At 43.2% G+C, this 19,551-nt stretch overlaps 1 protein-coding gene across 1 annotated transcript in view; it reads right to left on the bottom strand.

Moving 5' to 3' along the window:
* The window catches only part of kif21b (kinesin family member 21B), a 403,877-nt gene that overhangs the window by 77,146 nt on the left and 307,180 nt on the right, over positions 1–19,551 (bottom strand). The window contains exons 30-32 of the mRNA XM_062054694.1: positions 12,485–12,649; positions 520–637; positions 281–451 (exon numbers count right to left, since the gene is read on the bottom strand). Of these exons, the coding sequence (XP_061910678.1) occupies positions 281–451; positions 520–637; positions 12,485–12,649 (454 nt within the window). The remainder of the gene's footprint in view (positions 1–280; positions 452–519; positions 638–12,484; positions 12,650–19,551) is intronic.

Genomic DNA, 19,551 nt, shown 5'->3' with positions numbered 1-19,551 from the left:
AACTTTCATCTGAAACTCGACAGTCTATTCTTGTTCTTAGAAATGAAGGTTATTCCAAAAAATTGTTTGGGTGACCCCAAACTTTTGAATGGTAGTGTATATATATAGTTATTTTATATGCAGTCGACTTTTGGCCCCCGGCCAATTTTTTTAGACCAATGTGTATATATATATATATATATATATATATATATATACACACACACACGCACACACAAACACACACATATATATGTATATATAAATTAAACAAAAGGCTGTAAAACATAGGCATACACACCTGAGTGAGCTCCTGCTGCTGCAGATCCCACTTCTTGATGCCGTTGTCTCTCGAGCCGCTGAACAGCACGTCCCCCTGCACTGCCAAACACTCGATGCCGTCGTAATGTGGCGGCTCTAAGTTGTGAGCTGGGCCAACATTACCCAGCGTTCCCTCTGCTACGTCAAACACCTGTCAAAAGATACCATCAAGTATGTTTACTTCGGCTCTTATTGAATGTGTATTTTCGTGATGGCTACCTTGACGTAGTGGTCTTTGGAGCCAGTGATGACTTGGTCTTTGCCCTGGAGAGACTGTCCCACTGTCAGACACATGACGGAACCAATGTGGCCTGTCAGCTTGCCCATTGCTTGCATCCTGCACACAAAGCGAGAATCAAAAAACTGTTCCACTGGATGAAGACTTTCCACTTCACAAATGAACCTGCTGAGCCGAAGCATGATACTAACAGCCACTTTAATAAACGCCTTTTCATTTTGGCAGAACTCCTACGCCTCAATAAATGGGCAGGGGCTTTTCTGCCTGGTTTCACTATGTCCCTCGAAAAACAATAAAACTGAAGTCTGTGACAACTTGCAAAATAAAAGCTTTACCTCAACGACATTGTGCAATTTGTCTTCTTGATGCTTATCTGAAACTTGATGCCTGCAATGAAAGTCTGATCTACAAGATCTCACAAAAGTAAGCACACCTTTCATTTTTCAACACCCATTTTTATTACAGAATATCCTTTCAAGGGATGACACTACAGAAATTAAACATGGCTACACTTTAGAGTAGTCAGTGTAATGATTATGTAGCCCTATATATTTACTAGTGGTGGGTAAATGAAGCCCCAGTGAGTGCATGGCACACTCACTAGCTGTATTGACACTGCACTGACACTGCTGAAGAAACAAGTCCATGTCAGAAAACCAACAAATTTAGCTGAACTTCACCAATTTTGTCAAGAGGAGTAGTCAAAAATTCTACCAGAAGCTTGCCAGAAGCTTGTGGATGGCTACCAAAAGCGTCTTATTGCCGTGAAACTTGCCAAAGGACATGTAACCAAATATTAACATTGCTGTATGTATACTTTTGACCCAGCAGATTTGGTCACATTTTCAGTAGACCCATAATAAATTCATAAAAGAACCAAACTTCATGAATGTTTTTTGTGACCAACAATTATGTGCTCCAATCACTCTATCACAAAAAAACAAACAGTTGTAGAAATTATTGGAAACTCAAGACAGCCATGACATTATGTTCTTTACAAGTGTATGTAAACTTTTTTTGTTTGTTTGTTTGTTTTTTTGTCCTGTCGAGCTTCTCAGGCAAATCATATTGTTGATGTAGATGCCCATATCGGCTGTACAATTTACTTTACAAAAGAGAAGTGTGGGATACTTCTCTTGTTGCCTTATTTGTATTTGACTTTATTAAATGTATTTATATTATCATTTGGTGCAGCCGGGCCGGAGCAGGAGGGGATAGAAAGAGAAAAAAAGGAAGACAGAGGGGGCAATTGTGGGGACAAGAGGGGGATAAAACAGAGAGACAAAAACAACAACAGCAAACACAACAACAAAAATAGAGCAACATCACCAAATACGATATGTACAAACCCCATTTCCATATGAGTTGGGAAATTGTGTTAGATGTAAATATAAACGGAATACAATGATTTGCAAATAATTTTCAACCCATATTCAGTTGAATATGCTACAAAGACAACATATTTGATGTTCAAACTGATAAACACTTTTTTTTTTGCAAATAATCATTAACTTTAGAATTTGATGCCAGCAACACGTGACAAAGAAGTTGGGAAAGGTGGCAATAAAAACTAATAAAGTTGAGGAATGCTCATCAAACACTTATTTGGAACATCCCACAGGTGAACAGGCAAATTGGGAACAGGTGGGTGCCATGATTGGGTATAAAAGTAGATTCCATGAAATGCTCAGTCATTCACAAACAAGGATGGGGCGAGGGTCACCACTTTTTCAACAAATGCGTGAGCAAATTGTTGAACAGTTTAAGAAAAACCTTTCTCAACCAGATATTGCAAGGAATTTAGGGATTTCACCATCTACGGTCCGTAATATCATCAAAGGGTTCAGAGAATCTGGAGAAATCACTGCACGTAAGCAGCTAAGCCTGTGACCTTCGATCCCTCAGGCTGTACTGCATCAACAAGCGACATCAGTGTCTAAAGGATATCACCACATGGGCTCAGGAACACTTCAGAAACCCACTGTCAGTAACTACAGTTGGTCGCTACATCTGTAAGTGCAAGTTAAAACTCTCCTATGCAAGGCGAAAACCGTTTATCAACAACACCCAGCAACGCCGTCGGCTTCGCTGGGCCTGAGCTCATCTAAGATGGACTGATACAAAGTGGAAAAGTGTTCTGTGGTCTGACGAGTCCACATTTCAAATTGTTTTTGGAAACTGTGGACGTTGTGTCCTCCGGACCAAAGAGGAAAAGAACCATCCGGATTGTTATAGGCGCAAAGTTGAAAAGCCAGCATCTGTGATGGTATGGGGGTGTATTAGTGACCAAGACATGGGTAACTTACACATCTGTGAAGACGCCATTAATGCTGAAAGATACATACAGGTTTTGGAGCAACATATGTTGCCATCCAAGCAACGTTACCATGGATGCCCCTGCTTATTTCAGCAAGACAATGCCAAGCCACGTGTTACATCAATGTGGGTTCATAGTAAAAGAGTGCGGGTACTAGACTGGCCTGCCTGTAGTCCAGACCTTCAAAAATGTGTCTCCTCAGTTCCCAAACGTTTACTGAGTGTTGTTAAAAGGAAAGGCCATGTAACACAGTGGTGAACATGCCCTTTCCCAACTACTTTGGCACGTGTTGCAGCCATGAAATTATAAGTTAATTATTATTTGAAAAAAAAAAAAAAAGTTTATGAGTTTCAACATCAAATATCTTGTCTTTGTAGTGCATTCAATTGAATATGGGTTGAAAAGGATTTGCAAATCATTGTATTCCTTTTATATTTACATCTAACTCAATTTCCCAACTCATATAGAAACGGTGTTTGTACAAATATGATGGTAAAAGTGATAGCAAAGAAGCAGTTAGTGAAATAACTAATAATACAGAAATGACAATGAGCATTATTACACTACAAATAGAGCAATACAAATAATAATAATACTAATGGATTAGATTTATATAGCGCTTTTCTAGTGAGAACCCATCATTCATTTTTACAACTCATTCATTCATCATTCATTCTCCGGTGTGAGCGGCACCGGGGGCAAGGGTGAAGTGTCCTGCCCAAGGACACAACGGCAGCGATTTTGGATGGTAAGAGGCGGGGAGCGAACCTGCAACCCTCAGGTTTCTGGCACGGCCGCTCTACCCACTACGCCATGCCGCCCAAATACCAATAGAAATAGCGCTATTGATAATGAATAACACCAATAATTTACCTCTATTATCAACAATACAGTTGTTCCAATGCAACAATACATACAGTCATGCTCATAAGTTTACATACCCTGGGAGAATTTATGATTTCTTGGCCATTCTTCAGAGAATATGAATGATAACACAAAAACCTTTCTTCCACTCATGCTTAATGGTTGTGTGAAGCTATTTATTGGCAAACAACTGTGTTTACTCTTTTTAAATCAAAATGAAAAAAGAAAGTACCCAAATGACCCTGATCAAAAGTTTACATCCCCAGTGACTTTGATCTGATAACATGAACAAAAGTTGACACAAACAGGTTTGAATGGCTAATCAAGGTTTCAACCCTCACCTGTGACCTGTTTGTCTGTAATTAATGTAAGTGTATAAAAGGTCAGTGAGTTTCTGGGCTTCTGACAGACCATTGCATCTTTCATCCAGTGCTGCACAAGATGTTTCTGGATTCTAAGTCATGGGGAAGGCAAAAGAATTGTCAAAGGATTTGCGAGAAAAGGTAATTGAACTGCATAAAACAGGAAAGGGGTATACAAAGATATCCAAGGAATTGAGAATGCCAATCAGCAGTGTTCAAATGCTGATTAAGAAGTGGAAAATGAGGGATTCAGGTAGACCAGCAAGGATTTCAGCTACAACTGCCAGGAAAATTGTTCGAGATGCAAAGAAAAATCCACAAATAACTTCAGCTGAACTACAGGACTCTCTGAAAAATTGTGATGTGGCTGTTTCAAGATGCACAATAAGGAGGCACTTGAAGAAAAATGGGCTGCATGGCAGAGTCGCCAGAAGAAAGCCATTTCTGCGCAAATGTCACAAAGTATCCCGCTTACATTACGCCAAACAGCACAGAGACAAGCCTCAAAACTTCTGGAACAAAGTAATTTGGAGTGATGGCTTTCTTCTGGCGACTCGACCATGCAGCCCATTTTTCTTCAAGTGCCTCATTATTGTGCATCTTGAAACAGCCACACCACAATTTTTCAGAGAGTCCTGTATTTCAGCTGAAGTTATTTGTGCATTTTTCTTTGCATCTCGAACAATTTTCCTGGCAGTTGTGGCTGAAATCTTTGCTGGTCTACCTGAATCCCTCATTTTCCACTTCTTAATCAGCGTTTGAACACTGCTGATTGGCATTCTCAATTCTTTGGATATCTTTTTATACCCCTTTTTATACCCCTTTCCTGTTTTATGCAGTTCAATTACCTTTTCTCGCTGATCCTTTGACAATTATGTTGCTTCGACAAGGCTCAGAATCCAGAAACATCTGTGCAGCACTGGATGAAAGATGCAATGGCCTGTCAGAAGCCCAGAAACTCACTGACCTTTTATACACACACATTAATTACAAACAAACATGTCACAGGTGAGGATTGGAACCTTTATTAGCCATTCAAACCTGTTTGTGTCAACTTTTGTGCATGTTATCAGATCAAAGTCACTGGGGTGTATAAACTTTTGATCAGGGTCATTTGGGTACTTTCTTTTGTCATTTTGATTTAAAAAGAGTAAACACAGTTGTTTGCCAATACATAGCTTCACACAACCATTAAGCATGAGCGGAAGAAATTTTTTTGTGTTGTCATTCATATTCTCTGAAGAATGGCCAAGAAATCATAAACTCTCCCAGGTTATGTAAACTTATGAGCACAACTGTATATGTAATGATAACTAGAGATACAAAAGAAAGCAGAAAAATGGAGGGGAAGAAAGATAAGCCTTGTATATTGTTATAGTAACAATAGGTTAAGCTTTGTCAGTGTGCCATGTGTTACCCAGTTTACCCTAGGGTAACAACATTAATTTATGTTTGATGAAACGTGAGTGTATGTATGTATATGTACTTGTATATGTACAGTATGTGTATATGTATGTTTGTACAGTGAATGTATATGTACAGTATGTATATATGTATGTTTGTACAGTGAATGTGTATGTACATGTATGTGTATATGTATGTTTGTACAGTGAATGTGCGTATGGATGTACGGACTTTGAGAATGTAGGTATGTACTGTATTTGTGTATGTATGTGGGAGAGTAGGTACCTATGTATGTATGTATGTATGTATGTATGAATGTGAGTGGTGATTGGTGTGTATGTGAGTATATATGTGTATTTGTATGTACAATATACGTATTTGACTACCAGTGTGTGTGGGAGCCAGAGTACGGCCCCAGCCACCCAGAGAACCCAAACCACAAACAGCAGGTGTGGCGCCCAGGGAACAAGGGACCACCCGCCCCACGCAGCCAGGCCGGACAGCGACAGGAACCCCAGAGCCCGGCCCATCGTGCCGCCCAGAAGAGCCAGCAGCAGGCTGCAGACAGAAGCGCCAGGCAGGGGACAGCCAGCCCTCAAGCCAGCGAGAGACCACACCCCACACGGGCAGAAAGGCGGGACGCCCCACCCGAGGGGCCCAGAGACTCCCCGCAACCGAACGGGAAGACCGCCCCTGCCCCACCAGCAACCAAGCCCCCACGAGCCTACCACCCACCCCCCGGAGAGCACGGCGCAGCCTGCCCCAGGCCACCCCACCCAAGTCGGCCGCCTTAGGACCGCCCAGCCCACCCGCAGGGACCCCAGCGATGGAGATGGAATGGAACAACCAACAACCGCCCTGTCGAATCCCCCCCCGAGGGAGGGGGGAAAAAATAAAATAATAATAACATATATTTATTTTTATTTTTTTTTAAACATAAAAAAGAGAATTAAAAGAAGATCACAGACACGCTGACACACAAGGTCACTACCCCATCAGCTGGCCGACTTGCAGCACCTCGGAATACCTTGCAGCACCAAGCTACCACAATAGACGCGGGGACTAGACCCAGCAGGGCCCAACCAAGACGGGCACCCGGAAGGGATGGACGGTGGGACCCAGGAGCTCCAGACACGCAGCCCGGATGCAGTAGCCTGAGGCGCCGACCCCCGCCTCACAAGCAGGCCCAGAGCGTACCCCCAGAAATATATATATATATATATATATATATATATATATATATATATATATATATATATATATATATATATATATATATATATATATATATATATATATATATATATATATATATATATATACACACACACACACACACACACACACACATATATATATATATATATACAGTCGCGATCAAAAGTTTACATACACTTGTAAAGAGCATAATGTCATGGCTGTCTTGAGTTTCCAATAATTTCTACAACTCTTATTTTTTTGTGATAGAGTGATTGGAGCACATACTTGTTGGTCACAAAAAACATTCATGAAGTTTGGTTCTTTTATGAATTTATTATGGGTCTACTGAAAATGTGACCAAATCTGCTAGGTCAAAAGTATACATACAGCAATGTTAATATTTGGTTACATGTCCCTTGGCAAGTTTCACTGTAATAATGCGCTTTTGGTAGCCATCCGCAAGCTTCTGGCAAGCTTCTGGTAGAATTTTTGACCACTCCTCTTGACAAAATGGGTGAAGTTCAGCTAAATTTATTGGTTTTCTGACATGGACTTGTTTCTTCAGCATTGTCCACATGTTTAAGTTTGGACTTTGGGAATGACATTCTAAACTCTTAATTCTAGCCTGATTTAGCCATTCCTTTACCACTTTTGATGTGTGTTTGGGGTCATTGTCCTGTTGGAACACCCAACTGCGCCCAAGACCCAACCTCCGGGCTGATGATTTTACGTTGTCCTGAAGAATTTGGAGGTAATCCTCTTTTTCCATTGTCTCATTTACTCTCTGTAAAGCACCAGTTCCATTGGCAGCAAAACAGGCCCAGAACATAAAACTACCACCCCCATGCTTGACGGTAGGCATGGTGTTCCTCGGATTAAAGGCCTCACCTTTTCTCCTCCAAACATATTGCTGGGTATTGTGGCCAAACAGCTACATTTTTGTTTCATCTGACATCACATGGACGAAGATAAGACCTTCTGGAGGAAAGTTCTGTGGTCAGATGAAACAAAAATTGAGCGGTTTGGCCACAATACCCAGCAATATGTTTGGAGGAGAAAAGGTGAGGCCTTTAATCCGAGGACACCATTCCTACTCGACAAGCCAACCGAGACAACATTAAACGAATATGAAGCCGGCAAGTTCGCCACCCCCGATAACCACTACGTGCACGCGCTGCCACAAGTCACAACATCGGCCACCCCCCTGCACCGGACCCAGCAGCCACGGGCGCCCACACCACAAACAAACGGCAGGAGAAACAGCAGCTGCAATACCCCCAGACAGCCAGCACCACTCAATCAAATCAAAGCGATCGAAAAAACTGTGGTCACACGCCAACAGGATCACAGAGACCAGCCAGTGCCAGCCCACCAGTCAGCCCAAAAGCCAATATACTAACAAAGACCCCGCCCCCCCCCCAACCCAAACCCGCACAAACACACCACCGCCCAAACAACCGAGACACAGCATCTAGACCAGACAAGGGGGCCCCGCCGCCACCGCATCAAGTCACCAACACAGACCCCACAGCGCAAGGTCGGGCCACACGGGCATGGACCCCACCCAACATGGGACGGTATAGCTCGGTTGGTAGAGCGGCCGTGCCATCAACTTGAGGGTTGCAGGTTCGATCCCCGCTTCCGCCATCCTAGTCACTGCCGTTGTGTCCCTTGGGCAAGACACTTTACCCACCTGCTCCCAGTGCCACCCACACTGGTTTAAATGTAACTTAGATATTGGGTTTCACAATGTAAAGCGCTTTGAGTCACTTGAGAAAAAGCGCTATATAAATATAATTCACTTCACTTCACTTCAACAGGAAGCGAAACCCGCGCGACGCCACACAGAAATAAATAAATACATTTATAAAATAATTTAAAAAAATAAAAATAAAAAATAAATAAAAATACAAAAAAAATAAATAAATGAATAAAAGCCTCGCACCCACAGCGAGGTCTCTGCCCGGGAATGGCAGGCCACCAGACCGCAGTCCCCGCAACCCACGCCGGCCGAAGAGGCAATGAGGGGTGCGTCGTACTCCCGAACCCCAACCCCCCCATGCATGTGTACAAGGCCCCCAAAGTGTCTACTGTGTAGTTATTAGGAGGTGAGCTGTTACAGCCAACCTCCAGTCCCTATTGATGCGTGTACTGTAGCGTGAGTGAGATATGTATCCTTGTGGGAACTAATAATGCGATTAAAATCGGGGGACATCAAGGTCATGGTGGGTCCCAACAAAGCTGAGTCCCCCAAATCCTGAGTGTCTAATATGCAGCTAAGATTGAGGGATGGACGAGCAGGGGACAAGACAGGAGGACTGGAGCCCCATAGGAGGCATCCTCATCCCCCCGCCATGCCTCCCTGTAGGACAATCCACCAAAGTCTAATAAGTGTGTGAGTGTGTGTGCTATAAGTAGGAGGAGCAAAGGGCCCGGACATACCCCGCTCCCAGTCCATGCAGGCGACAACCAGGAACTACGGCTAGAAGGCCGGCCACCCTCACAGCCCATGACCCGCAGGCGCACCACACCACTTTACATGACGCCACGCGAGTCCACCCCCTGCCAAACAAAACCAGCCTTCGCCCGCCCCAACCCAACTCTGCAAAATCCATACCAGCAATCGAACGCAGAAAAACTGCACAGCATTCATGCCCAATGCAAACACCGCATCCCGGCCATCCACACAGCAACATGCCCATACGAGTCCCGGCTAGGGGACGGAGCCCCTCAACGGGGGAGGAAGCCAATGTATCCCGTCTGCATGTCAGTACAGAAACCAGCCAGCAAGCCAACACCAGCCAGCTCCCACAACCCCACAAGCGCACAGACACCACTCACAGTTCCCCAACCACTCCAACCCAACACAGCAATGCCAACCGCTGGTAGAACCACAGCAACCATCACCACTACCGCCCGTTTGCAGTAAAGACACCTATGGCCGCCGAAACGAAAGAGCGACCGTCCCCGCAAACCACAACAACGCACATCCCCAGCTACCACCGAGGCCGCCAACCCACTGACCCCAACTCATTCACAGCCCAGCCAATCGATCCACCGAACATCCACCTCGGCCAACCAAACACCCCAACGCACCGCCGACCACGCCCAGTGCCACAGCCCCATACAGCCGCAGACAGCGCCAAGGAACGCCACCGAGAGGCGAGCGGTACACATCCTCCCCGGTTAGGGGAGGGAACGACCTGCAACCCAGCGCGCAGTAGACCTACCACCAATCCGACCTCCCCCAAGCATACCCGTAGATCCCAACTACATCCGTTCTGCCAACCCCTCTCTCTTTCAAAAAAAAAAGATATATATATATTTCGCCAAGAGTGCCCAGCGCCACCAAACCCCGCAACCCATCCCGCACATCCAGGCCCCCCCCGCTCACCACCCATCAGGCATCCCATCCGGCAAAAGGCCATAGGGCCCAGCCCCGCGCCCACAGCTGGCATGCCATGGCACATCAGCAGACCCGGTGCTGCGATCAGCAATGCACACCGGGGCAGCGACACATATATACGTACCTACATACTGTACATACACACAGATTTCACCATATATACACACAAACGTACACACACACACACGCACCCTTATATACACACATATAATTTAACAGAATAAAATAATAATAAAATAGATAATTTAAAAAAATAAAAAATAAATAAGGGCGGACAAAAACAGGATGGGGACTTTCGCAGGGCAGTTGGGCAGCACCGCCGGGGCCCCAACAAGGGAGGCAAGCAGCCCCCCCAACCCGGCACCAGGCGGGCCCGCACAGCCACAGCGCAGGGCGACCCAGGGCAGACCCCGCCCAGCGCCCCAGGGGAAGGAGGAAGCCCAAGGAGACCCGAGGCCAGAGGGGCACGAGCTGACCCCCGCCCGACAGCGCCAAACCCCCCACCCCCAATCCCCCCACCCCGCCCAACCACTCACGAGAGGGACAGCCCCCCGCCCGACCCAAGGCGGCCGCCCGCAGCCCCACCCGCACCTCAACCCCCGCCCAGGCACCCCCATCCACCCCCAACCGCTAGACCACCCAAGGATCAGCCCGCCAGGCCGGAACCAGGGAACACACCCTAGGCCCACCCGAACCCGCGGCACCCAGGACCCCCCACCCACGGAGCAAGACCCTAGGGGCAGAGCCACAACCCTGGCCCCCATGGGAGTCAGGTCAGGAAATTAATTAGCGGTGCCCAAAGAGATCGGAATTCTGTCAGTTGTTGTTCTGATTCAGCAGACATTATTTCCATAACTACATAATCTAATACAATGTTTTTGTAAAGGTTTATACATAAATTATTTTTTGATTTCCAATTCATAAGAATAGTTTTCTTGGCGATGCCTAATGCGTTGATAAGGAGGTATGTTTTGTTTATATCAAGATCAGTTGCGGAGAGATCACCCAACAGGCAGAGTGCGCGGGAGATGGGTATAGGAATCTCTAAGGCTAATGACAGGTTCTCGCACACTTCACGCCAAAAGTTATTCACGAGAACACAGGACCACATTGAATGTAAGTAGTTATCTACCTTATTATCTGAGCAGTGTACACAAATGTTTGAGTCAGCTAAACCCATTTTATACATTCTTAGACCAGTGTAATGTATTCTGTAAAGTATTTTGAGCTGAATCAGTTGTAAATTTGGATTCTTAATCAAACGAGAAGTATTGAGGCATATTTGTTTCCAGAATTCTGGGTCACAGCTTGTGGACACGTCTGAGTGCCATTTGGAAGTTGGGATACCTATTGTGTTATCTATTTTTGATAATAAAGCATATACTTTAGATAAAGCTTTGGGGGCAGATGTTTTGAAGAATTTAACGGTCGTGGGATTACTTTCCCACGTTGTTTTGTTGAATCTTGCGCTGGTTACAGATTGTATTTGTATATATTCTAGGAATTTGTTACGATGTATTGCATATTGACTTATTAAACTTTTAAAGGAGATACAACTGTTTCCATTGATGATATCCCCAAGGCATCTGACTCCCTTATCATACCATGTTGGAAAGTTCAATAGTTTCTTGTCAAACAGAAAATCAGGATTATTCCAAATAGGCGTAAATTGGCAGGGAGTGAGCGGGGACCCAGTTATTTTCAAAAATTCCCACCAAGCTGTTAAGGTAGTGCGTATATTAATACTTTTAAAGCAGTTCTGTTTTAGGAGAATTTGGCTAATAAAGGGCAAGTTAGAAATTGGAATCATCTGGCTGAGTGATTGTTCAATCTCCAACCATAAATTATCTAAGAAAGTGGGATTGATCCATTTTAATATATATTGTAGTTTATCTGCAAGGAAGTAATAGGAAAACTTTGGGAGTTCTAGACCCCCATATTCTTTGGGTTTTCGTAAAGTTTTAAGGCTGATTCGTGCTGGTTTACTTTTACAAAGAAACTGATTGATGTGTGAGTCCAGTGATTTAAACCAGATTTGAGAAGGTTTGGTGGGAATCATTGAAAAGAAAAAATTAACCCTAGGCAAGACCATAATTTTCACGGTATGTAAACTTTTGACCACGACTGTACACACACACACACACACACACACACACACACACACACACACACACACACACACACACACACACACACACACACACACACACACACACACACACACACACACACACACACACACACACACACACACACACACACACACACGTAAAACAGTGTGGCTATCTGGCCCCCGGGCCTTGAGTTTGACACAAGTGGTGTAGACAAAGAAGGATAAATAAAACATCCAAGTATGAAAGAAGTATGATACTGGAGGAATTGAATAATCCTACCTGTTGAGGTCCCAGATGCGAACAGTGTTCCCCGCAGCGGCGTACAACACGGATCCAGATGGGTTGAGTGCAATCTGGTTGAGCTGACACTCACCGTGTGCAAATGTAATTGTGCGGGTGGTGGCGCCTGCACACGCATCACCTGACACAACCTGCCCTGACGAACTGGAGTGGGGGGAAGAATGAATCAATGGGAGTCAAACACACAACTGCAGGACATTTCTGTATTGAAAGATACTTTTTCTCCAAGCACAACCTTTTGTTTGCAGAGTACTCACTCAGTCTTTAATTCTAAAAAAATAATAATAATAGAGCTGCAGCTATTGACTATTTTAATAATTTATCAATTCGTTTGTTCGATTAATCGAGTGATCGGCTAAACACACTTCACTGTATATCCTCAATCCATATTTTAGGGAGAATAGTTGAAATAAGCAAAACAAATTCTGCTTGCTATGAATGTCATTTTTTTCTAATAAATGTACATCATCAACATTAAAATGGCACGTTTAATATGTGTGCATTGACCCCGAAAGGGACAAACGGTAGAAAATGGATAGATGGATAAAAATACCGTATTTTCCTGACTATAAGCCGCTATGTTTTTAAGAGGCTAATTTATACTTTTTTCTTAGCTAACGACCATAATGTTTTGTATTCAACAAATAGTTTTCAGAAATTACCGACAGACACTGAAAAACTGCGTTATTGTTTGTGCTATGGCGCCATCTTTCAGACGAGTTCGCTTATTGCGGGTGCTGCAGGTTGAAAATCTACTTCCTGTTTTGTGATTTGAAGTGGAAGTATAACCGTCCTTAATGTTTCTGCTCGAAAGGATTCTTCATTCATGTCACACCTGGGTGAAGTCTTGTCTGGGTTTTGTCTGGTTTCATGTTGTCTTGTCATTTCCTGTTTTATTTTGAAAGGTTAACTCTCCCTCTCGTTTCAGGTCACTTGCCCTTCCTCCTGTTTCACTGGTCTGTCTCTCCTGATTGCCTGATTGTGTCCACCTGTGTCATCCACCCTCATGTGTATAAATGGCTCGTCTTCCTTCTGTCCTGTGCCAGAGTGTTATCGTATGTTTTGTGCGAACCTCCAGCGGTCCATGTTCACAGTCATTGCCACATTCTTTGTACCCTTTTTGTCAGGTAAGATTAGTTGTTTAGAATTGCTTCCCTTGGAGCGCCTTTTGTTGTTTTTGCATATTGTTCTCTTTGCAACCTTTTTCCCTCCGCAGCTGGAGCGTTTTGAGTTCATTGAGATTTTGTTAGTTTAGAGATTAGGTAAGCTCGGCTTTTGGTAGCCTGTTAAGTTTCTTCCCTTTTTGACCCTTTCCCTTGTTTATAATAAATATTTGTTGTCAAACTCCTGCATCTGTGTCCAGAGTCCTGTTCCGGTCTTGACAGTACACTCTGGCCAGTATGGACACAGATGCAGGAGTTTGACAACAAATATTTATTATAAACAAGGGAAAGGGTCAAAAAGGGAAGAAACTTAACAGGCTACCAAAAGCCGAGCTTACCTAATCTCTAAACTAACAAAATCTCAATGAACTCAAAACGCTCCAGCTGCGGAGGGTAAAAGGTTGCAAAGAGAACAATATGCAAAAACAACAAAAGGCGCTCCAAGGAAGGCAATTCTAAACAACTAATCTTACCTGACAAAAAGGGTACAAAGAACGTGGCAATGACTGTGAACATGGACCGCTGGCGGTTCGCACAAAACATACGATAACACTCTGGCACAGGACAGAAGGAAGACGAGCCATTTATACACATGAGGGTGGATGACACAGGTGGACACAATCAGGAGAGACAGACCAGTGAAACAGGAGGAAGGGCAAGTGACCTGAAACGAGAGGGAGAGTTAACCTTTCAAAATAAAACAGGAAATGACAAGACAACATGAAACCAGACAAAACCCAGACAAGACTTCACCCAGGTGTGACAATTCATCACTCCGAGCAATGTTTGTAAGCTTTACAACATAACTAAAACAATTCATACTTACTAAACCAGGGGTGTCAAACTCAAATACAGAGTGGGCCAAAATTTTAAACTCAACAAAGCCGCGGGCCAAGGTTGAACAAATTAACCTTTTAATAGGGACCCAAACAAGTGTTGCATTGAATATTGAACAAGCAAGGCTTGTATAACTTTATAGTGACATGCAAAATCGAGTTTCAAATAATAACAATAATAATAATTAAAAAATATCAATGGCATATCAAATACAATTCAAATAAAAAATGAATGCCTCTTTTCTATTTGCAGCCTTCTGAGGTAAATATCAACATTAACTTTTTCCACAGGCTAATAAATTTGAAAATAAAATAACAATGAATAAACCAACCATTCAGGACTTTAAACTGCTCAGTTTGCAACACACTGATCTAATCTGATGTGCCCGAGCCAGATACCTGGCATCTTTACTTGGATGCTAGTTCATTAATGTCGGGGCTCAGGCTTTGAGCTGAGGCATCTTTCATTATCGAACAAAGTTGTTTAACAGTCATTATACCTCGTAGTCCACCCGGACCACAGTCTTAGGGGCGTGCTTTACAGGCACTGCATTTATAGTCCTCCACGAGCTGTCGTCACGTCCGCTTTTCATCAATTCCAACAACGTGCCGGCCCGATCACAAAATATGTGCGACTTCAGCATGCACGCACGCACACACACACACACACACACACACGTAAATGCAATGCATAATTGGCCAACAGCGATACAGGTTACACTGACGGTGCCCGTATAAATAACTTTAACACTCTTAGAAATATGCGCCACACTGTGAATCCACACCAAACAAAAATGACAAACACATTTCGGGAGCACATCCGCACCGTAACACAACATAAACACAACAAAACAAATACCCAGAATCCCGTGCAGCCCTAACTCTTCCGGGCTGCAATATACACCCCTGCTACCACCAACCCCCCCCCCCCCCCCCCCCCCCTCTCCGTGCGTCGGTTGAGGTGGGCGGGGTTGGGGGGGAACTGAAATTTGAGAGTCTCCCAGGAGGTTTGGCAAGTATGAGAATTAGGGTGAATGCTGTGTTACCGCGGCACCGCCGCTGAATATAATTGGCGGGCCAGCTCTAGTGTTAATTTGATGTAATACTTCACTTGGCCCTCAAGGGCCAAATTTGGCCCGCGGGCCAGAGTTTGACACCCATGTACTAAACCATCCCATGTGTGATGTCTGTAGGAATGTTTTCATGCATATTTGTACGTGCTATCGTAATGTAATCAAGCTAGCGTCGTTAGCATTAGTGAATATGTTAACACGTTTACAAGAGTCTGTGTTAGTGTTATTAACTTTCAATGGCATTCTTTTTTCCATTTGTTTCAGTTTCGTAAATTCACCAAAATGTCACGTGGAATTATTGAGCAGATTGGAAAGCTAGCTTCCACAGCTAGCGGGTCCATGACGATGACTTCTGTTTAGTTTGATCAGCTGTTTTACTGCCGTGTTACAGACACCATTTGGAAACAAGTAAGGTATGTAAAAAAATAAAAAATTACTAAATCTTTCATACATACATCTGCGGATAATGTATGGGAAAATATTTTTTTCTTCTAAAAAATTAGTGGGTGGCTTATATACCGATGCTCTATAGTCTGTAAAATACAGTACATTAAATTTATTTTTAAAAAACATCTTCGCTCACAGCAGCCGTGCGGAAACTTTGTCCGCGTATTATAAACTTCCGGGCACGCTGCGCTCCAGATCTGATCAATTGTTATTAGTTATACTCTTAAAGCGATTAATTAGAACAACAGGATATGAATCAAAGCTTTTTTCTAATTAATCATCATGTGATTTGTAATGAAACAGTCAAATTAAAATGCTGAATAAAAGTACATACATGTTTATTTAAAAACAAATCTTGGTTATTTTTTCATTATAAGTGAATGTTGTCTGTCTATCTGTGTTGGCCCTGCGAGGAGGTGGCGACTTGTCCAGGGTGTACCCCGCCTTCCGCCTGAATGCAGCTGAGATAGGCTCTAGCACCCCCCGCAAACCCCAAAAGGGACACGCGGTAGAAAATGGATGGATGGAACTACAAACATTTCATCATGTTCTCATTACATAATGCTTTTAACTCTATTTATAGAAATTGTATGGCTTTGATTTTTTCAGGGCCATAAAAAACGGCCACGTACCATGTTGGACAACCCCCGCTTGACCGAATCGTGAACGTTTCAAACTTTGAAAATCGTGCAAAAAATCATTCACGTCAGCGATTCAACTTCAAATGTGAAACTAATATGTAATACAAAGAGAGAAAAGTCAAGTGTATGTATTTGTTATATTTTTGATGATCATGGCTTACAGTCATAATCATCAGGCATAATCATCAAAATTGTGTCAAAAGAATGCTTGAAATATCTTGAGTTGCATGTTATGAGCGTATGTCATATATTAGTTTCACCTCGTAAATTTAACTGCTGGAATAAACGAACCTTTGCACGATATTAAAACAAACATGACACTGGGAAACTCCTCAAGGAGCTGTTTGTAATATTAGGACCATTAGTGCTAAATATTAACTTATCACTTTCCACGAGCATTCAAAACAGCGGTTATTCATCCTCTGCTTAAAAAATGTAACCTCGATTCTAACCTCCTGCTAATCTGCCCCTCCCGTTTATCTCCAAAATCCTAGAGAAATGTGTTGCACAGCAGTTAAATGAGTACTTGCCGTCTTAACAAACTATTTGAACTCTTCCAGTCGGGGTCCAGGGCAAATCACTCTACTGAGACGGCCCTCGCAAAATGACTAATGATATATTGCTAACTAGGGATGGCGATGCGTCATCCGTGTTGTTGCTACTTGATCTCATCGGGCTTTTGATACCGTTGGTCATAACATTCTATTAGAAGGTATCAAATCACATGTCGGTATGTCAGACTTAGCCTTTTCTTGATTGAACTCCTATCTCACTGAAAGGATACAGTGAGTCTCCCATAACAACGTGACCTCGGAGTATGTTAAAGTTACATCACAGGGTTCGGTGCTTGGCCTGCAAGCAGCATCATTTGCAAATAAAGTTAAAGTTAAAGTATCAATGATTGTCACACACACACTAGGTGTGGCGAAATTATTCTCTGCATTGACCTATCACCCTTGATCACCCCCTGGGAGGTGAGGTGAGCAGTGGGCAGCAGCGGTTGCCGCACCCGGGAATCATTTTTGGTGATTTAACCCCCAATTCCAACCCTTGATGCTGAGTGCCAAGCAGAGAGGTAATGGGTTACCATTTTTATAGTCTTTGGTATGACTCGGCCGGGGTTTGAACTCACAACCTACCGATCTCAGGGCGAACACTGTAACCATTAGGCCACTGAGTAGGTAAATACGGTGTTTCACTTTTATGCTAATGACAGCCAACCTTACAGGGCCCTAAATCTGACCAATACGCCACATTGTAGTCACCTGGAGGCGTGTCTTAATGAAATTAAACACTAGCATACTTTGCAGTGCGCATTTGTGGGGTACTGACGTCATCGCGGTGCACGAAGGCTGTCCGACCGACCTTTTTTCCCATTAGCAGAAAGGTTGCATCCGTGTACACTTCCGAGTTCTTTCATATCCCACGCTCATATCTGAAAATTATTTTCAACATGGCGGCGCTATGCAGAGCGGAAATAGCTACTTTATAATGTATATATAGCTTCATTTATTCATTTAAAACAGCTAAAAGCAGACATGTCAAGCTGGGGTGACAATAGTGATCTACATTTGTGTTAAAATACAAGACCTCGACTATCGTAATGTTGGGCAACCTCCGTGATCTTTGCCCCTCTCTTTACCCTGAGGGAGAGCCCCATACGTCTTCGTGCCCGGAATTTTTATCAACGTAGGAAGTAAAGCCTTACATCTTTAATTTGTACTTTTTTAGACCGCAAAAAGTTTACTTAATGATGTCCTATTAATGTGTTATTGTAAATGTGTGCATCAATATACCAACATTAGTTATTGCTGTTTTTTGTGTGCATTTGCATGTTATTTGAAAAGGTTCACTTCTATTAATGATTATTGTGAATTTGTGTGAAAATGTTCTGTATTTTTGTTGCTGTGCAGAATAATCAAGGAGGACTTGAACAACAAACATCAGAGCAAAATAAATGACACACGTATATACCAGTTTGGATTATCATTTAAAAACAAAGTATTTTTATAAAATATATAAATTAATAAACTTTATACAATAAAACAATCGTACAAAGCGACTCGGTGAAGCATCTCGGTATTGTTTTCGACCTAATTCTCTCGTTTGAGCTGCACATTAAGAATGTTTCTAAACAGCCTTCTTTCTTCTCCATAATACTGCTAAAATCTTGTCTCGTAACATATTATTTTCGGGTCTTCCCATGTTCAGCAATAAAAGATTACAGTTGGTACAAGATGCTGCTGCTAGACTTTTGACTAGAACAAGAAAGTTGGCTCATATTACACAGGGCTCATATTTAACCACGGCAACCACGGCACGTGCCGCGACCGCCCTCGTCATTTGCCGTAATGGCTTAAAAAATTGACCAGCATCTGCGGCAAGAACATGCCGTGACCGCCCTTGACTTTTTACTTGTTAATAGAAGGGATGTAACAATAAATGGTATAATGATAATTCGCATTAAAATTCTAGAGGGTTAGTGATACCGTCTAATTTTTTAATTACCAAAAACTCGTCATTTATTAATGCATTTTTGGCAACACAAAGTCAGGCGCATGCGCACAAGCGTCGTTAGGCTTGATAATCATGGCGGACTGACTCCACGGACTTTGCTCCGGAGATTTCCCCTCCGAGTAAACGGAGCCAAGTTGGTTAAACGTCATTTTCCCTCGCTTCCCGGCGTGAGTTTAAGAGCGCACTGCTGTGTTTAGATGGCGACAGGTGTGGACAATATCGGAGACAGACGCACTTGTCCCCACACTAAAAGTATACAGCGAAGGAGAAAACTATTTGATGTTGCTTTTATTTTCTCAATACAGCGTCCATCAGCTGTTAATGAGGTGAGGAAACATGCAGCAGGTGATGTGTCGTGAACGTTGTCAC

Source organism: Entelurus aequoreus, linkage group LG01, assembly GCF_033978785.1.
Source record: "Entelurus aequoreus isolate RoL-2023_Sb linkage group LG01, RoL_Eaeq_v1.1, whole genome shotgun sequence".
Classification (NCBI taxonomy): domain Eukaryota; kingdom Metazoa; phylum Chordata; class Actinopteri; order Syngnathiformes; family Syngnathidae; genus Entelurus; species Entelurus aequoreus.
Note: the sequence above shows the minus strand (reverse complement) of the source record. Positions and strands in the feature narration are given on the sequence as shown.